We start from the raw sequence: 5000 nt of genomic DNA, 5'->3' as shown, positions 1-5000 counted from the left end.
ACACAAACACACACATATGATGTGCACAGTTGCACACAATCACAAGGAAGAAAAACAGAATGCGCAGCGCTGATAACACCCAATTACAACTGTCGTCTATTAATCCCAAAGCAAGTCGCTACCTGCTGGAGTTAAGCTGCTCTGGTTACTGTCCTCTGTTCCTGGTTCCTGCATATGTGGGAACGTGTTCACTTACAACACTTGGCTTTGTAATGAATGAATGATTGGTTTAATTCGGGGAATGTCAGGAATGTGGCTGTGTTGGAAGCACCTTATTTCCTTATCCGTATTTAGTATTCGTCCGTATTGATTTGTGCCTTTCCGTTGCAGTGGTCGACATCAATAGGCCTAGCACAAAGACACTTTTAAAAAGCTGTCCGGACATATTAAGATAAACTATTTGCACATAACTTAATGCGTGCTCTGTTAGTTCCAAAGTCCTATTTTATTACCTAATGTTTCTGGACAAAATGCGGAATAAATGAAATCAAAGAAACACCATACGAAAACAATGAAACTTCAGTTTATTTTGGCTTTCCTTTTTACTCATGCGATTGAACTTTGATTTACAGTCGGGGTGAAAGAAGACATTATCTCGGGTTTCCGGACTTTGGTTCCCACATGTGGAACCACAAGGAGGAGGAACGGAGGAGCTCTAAAGTTGGAACAACCGCAGCAGACGGGCCGCTGGGTGGAATGCACACAACCACTCCAGAGATGCCTGAAAAATAACCCTGAATGACTCCATCCCGACTTCATCTTTACTTATTTATCTTGTGCATCTTATGCCTTTTCGTATTAGGGTGTATTTTCATCATCATCCGCTGAACGAGCATCTGCTTTTCTGGTTTATTGTGGAATAAACCGACCACACAATCACCACACAAGACACTTGCGTCTTGGGGAACTTTGAAGCCTCTCCCATGCAGCCTCCTCCCTGTTCCTGCTGCTCGGAGAAACAGTCTCTGGGTAGGACACACTAGGTCTTAATTAGTAATGCTTCTAGCCATCTCTAGACCTAATCCAACATGTCCCCCTATTAAAAAAAAACCGTGTCATTATCTCAAAAGACAAGAACACCGGCTTAGATCACGGAGTAAAGACACTAGATGTGTTATCTTGTTAAAGCAAGTGTTATTATAAGGGAGGAGAAAGGCGCAACACGCAACACACGGATACTGGGATAAGGTTTAAATAAATAAACGACCAGAATGGTGTGTTAAATCCCAGGTTGTCAGTCATGTGTAGGCCTACGCTGCGCTACAATAGACAATAGGTGCTTGGTAATTAGATAGCCACATGTACAAATAAATAAATAAATGAACAGAACCCGGGATTTAGAGGAGGACAATAACCGTGAGGAAGCCGGGCGCCAGGGCGCCTTCGAGGGGCGATCACCTCCGCCTACACCGTGCGATGCCCTGGCTGGGTGTGTGTGTGTGTGTGTGTGTGTGTGTGTGTGTGTGTGTGTGTGTGTGTGTGTGTGTGTGTGTGTGTGTGTGTGTGTGTGTGTGTGTGTGTGTGTGTGTGTCGGTGTGTGTGTGTCTGTGTGCCTCGGTGTGTGTCTGTCTGTGTGTGGGGACGGGACTTTACCTGTAATTATCTCCCGCTTGCTTTCGTCCAGATGCGAAGACACGACGTCCCCCATTGTTACGAGAGAAACCTCCGCTGCTGCGTAAAGATATCCTCCTCACCCCCCCACCACCACCTAGACGAAGGACGTTAGAAAACGCGAACACTGAAAACACTCCACACACCGCTGGAGTTGTTGAGGAACCAAAAAAAAAAAAAAAAAGACGCTCCACGTTTTTTTTTTGTTTTTTTTTCCCGTTCCACGAACCACTCGTTAATTCGTTCTTTTCCTCCTCCGAGTCCTCACCAGCGGTCGTCCGAATTGAGCGCCTTTAAAGGTCCTTGACGCGCGCGCGTCCTGGTTAGCAGCATCCACTCTCTCGTGCCACCACGGTCGTTGTGATGTGTGTGCGGGGCGCGATGGGGTTGTGGCGGGAAGGGGCGGGTGGTGGAGGGGAGACTCGCTCGTGGGACTCGTACACAAAAAAAATAAAAGCGAGGAGGAGGCTGGCTAATTTTTTTTTTTTTTTTTTGCTTTGAGGTGAACACACACACACACACACACACACACACACACACACACACACACACACACACACACACACACACACACACACACACGCAGACAGTGACAGCAGGAGGACACACCCTCCGGTATGAGAACCACTGGTTCAACATGTTCATTCTGCTGCTGCTGCTGCTGCCGCTCAGGGTGTGGCCCGGACCGGCCTCGTCCTGTCGGGGGTGAACCGGTATCATACCAACGGCGGTCCACCGCATCGGCGGAACGACGGACCGCCGTGCGGGGGGTGTGTGCTTTGCTTTGTCCTCAAGGGCGAATGTGTGGCATCATGGCACACATGGAAGACAAGAAATACAGCATCTTTCCATTTTGAGATCACGCATGATGACTTGCGCATCGTTTTGACAGAAATAGCCAACATCCTGCTGCCGTTTTTTTTTTTTGTTACGTTGGAAAGGAAATTAGTGTGGTTGCGTTATTCAGCTTTGACTGTGAGAGCGACGCCCATTGTAGGAAGACACACACACACACACACACACACACACACACACACACACACACACACACACAGGGACGTTATTGTTTAACGTGTCGAGGCAGGACTGCACAGAGGCTCCGGTCGGACCGTCTTAAGTGAGACACCGCCCCCGTGTGGACGGTTCTCACATTCGCTGTTAACGACTACATCTGGAAGACAGCACATTTTCACTGCAGAGGATATCCCTCCCTCTCTCTCTCTCTCTCTCTCTCTCTCTCTCTCTCTCTCTCTCTCTCTCTCTCTCTCTCTCTCTCTCTCAACCCACATGCAATAATAAATAGTATTGAGTTATATTAATTGAATATGCAAATGTCAAAAACAGTCATTGTTTTTTTTATGATGACCCAAAAGACTGCACATTCGCCAGACAATTGTGATAATGACATAAAAATGCAATAGGCTATTGTAGATCGTAACTCATAGACTAACCTAAATGAAGACACGTAGTGACGTAGGGGAAACATGCTAATAGGCTTGGGCCCAAATATTTTCTAATTATATCTACCTAATTACTAATCTGCCTAATTTGACCTACGATTGAGTGGTATGATTGGGTTTATTCCACTGATTCCACAATTCTCACACTATTTCCGAGACTATAGGTTACAACACACTGTTGTATCGCAGCGCATTGGTCGTGTTGAAGCGGAGGGATACGCGGTGACGTTTCCATGTCGGAGGCTCCTCCGCAGTGGGGTGCTCTTCATACATCCTCCACATCCACCACAGAGAGCAGGGCAGGACTAAGGTGCAGGAGAAATATAATACAGCATCAGTAGAACCGTAATCCAACTCATCGCAGCATCATGGCGCCAATCGGATTGAAGGCGGTGGTCGGCGAAAGTAAGCAAACATTTATACCGTTTTTTTTATTATTATTTGAAGGTGGGGATAATTAGCGATTGTGGTGGTGGGGTGAGATAATGATGATGGCGTTGTGCGCACGCACGCACGCACGCACGCACGCAGGGGATTCGAGTCATGGGAAGCGATTGGGGAAGATGATGGTACCCGTTTGTGGGCTACACACCAACAACCTCATACTGGGACGTGGGATTTAGACGTATTTTTCCCCCCCTCATATCCAAATCATCACCGTCTGCATCAGCCCTTATAACGCATCAGGCCAAACCACCATCGTTCATCGTTCTCGTCCAGAGCCGAGAAAATAGGTACGCCCATAATCCAAATCAGACATTCTGTTAGAAATGAGCCGCGGGATGCCGCATCGCAGCTCGTTGCGAAAACGCGCACAGATAAATACGCCGTGCGTCTAATTGGACCTCGCGCGTCCGAAGCCCATTGCAAACGTATCATTAAAGGTCAATGATGGATAAACGGTGCCATATTGAGTGCTATCTCTCCGTGTCCGCTATGGGGGGGCGTGGGGGGGGTTCCCCGGGTGCTCGCGACGGCTCACCCCTCTGATGGATCACCACCAATGAGGGTTGGCTGCGCAAAAAATAAACCCACATTTGATCATAAACCGAATGATTTGATCGCAAACCCGACCCCATAGGCCCGTGTGCAGTAGACAGTGGTCGTCTGAGAGGCTTTGGCACCGGCACGAGGCGTTGCGGGAGTGCACGTCAACCAGAGAGGCCCAAATGAGGTGAAATAGTGTTTTATACAAGCTGAGCACATACAGATCTGTGGTCTGTCCCCTCATCGTCACCCTGCCCTGGGTTATCGTGGCTCTGCACCACTCGGGTTACCCTATAGGCTACACACGACGGGTCACTAGCCTGACCTGTCAGCTGAAACCGGCTGGAACAGGCCGGGACAGGGACCGCGTGTGATTGATTTGATTGATATGATTGATATATGGGGTTAATTGCAAATCAGCTGGTAGTGGTTTTCAGGGTGGGCCTTGCACTGGGAACGGTCATGGAGAACGATCCACTATTTCGAGGGTCAACTGGGTACAATCCGTAGGCCCACTGGTTGTCGCATTGGATATTTTACTGTGGGTCAATGTAATGTGTAGGATTATTTATTAATGTATGACGCTGATTATTCAGAACTGTTCTGACACTGCACGAATCGCACGCGTATGTAGTCCCATATAGTCTACAGTGCTTAACCAGCGTTTTTTTTTTCTATTTCCATCGAACACTGTGCGTAAAAGGTTGTGAGAGAGAGAGCCTATAATATCACACACAATCGATTTCTGCTCCGGGTTGAACGCATACATATGCGTGTAGGTCTGCTTCCACCGCCCTCATCGTAACCATCATCATCGTCGTCATCATAGGTTCTGTTTCCAAACAGCAAAACTGCTGAATCTTCCATTTCCACGAGACTGTAGTAGAAGCCCGTCCACTGCCGCGCGGTGTGCGGTTCAGGTAACGGGAACGTAACGGAGGA

At 48.0% G+C, this 5000-nt stretch overlaps 2 protein-coding genes across 3 annotated transcripts in view; one reads left to right on the top strand and one right to left on the bottom strand.

Annotated features, from left to right (window-relative positions):
• Positions 1-1940, bottom strand: part of niban2a (niban apoptosis regulator 2a) — a 35378-nt gene extending 33438 nt beyond the window's left edge. Inside the window, exon 1 of the mRNA XM_084483382.1 lies at positions 1594-1940. Coding sequence (XP_084339508.1) covers positions 1594-1648 — 55 coding nt within the window. The 5' untranslated portion in view covers positions 1649-1940. The remainder of the gene's footprint in view (positions 1-1593) is intronic.
• A 1430-nt stretch (positions 1941-3370) lies between these two features.
• stxbp1a (syntaxin binding protein 1a) overlaps positions 3371-5000 on the top strand; it is a gene marked incomplete at its 3' end in the record, with an annotated part of 29118 nt that continues 27488 nt past the window's right edge. For both annotated transcript variants that reach the window (XM_084483385.1, XM_084483384.1), the window contains exon 1: positions 3371-3476. In XM_084483385.1, the coding sequence (XP_084339511.1) occupies positions 3440-3476 (37 nt within the window). In that variant the 5' untranslated portion in view covers positions 3371-3439. The remainder of the gene's footprint in view (positions 3477-5000) is intronic.

The sequence above is a fragment of the Micromesistius poutassou genome (genome assembly GCF_964030765.1).
Source record: "Micromesistius poutassou genome assembly, chromosome: 18".
Taxonomy (NCBI): Eukaryota; Metazoa; Chordata; class Actinopteri; order Gadiformes; family Gadidae; genus Micromesistius; species Micromesistius poutassou.
The sequence above is the reverse complement of the archived record's forward strand: the minus strand, read 5'-3'. Positions and strand labels throughout refer to the sequence as shown.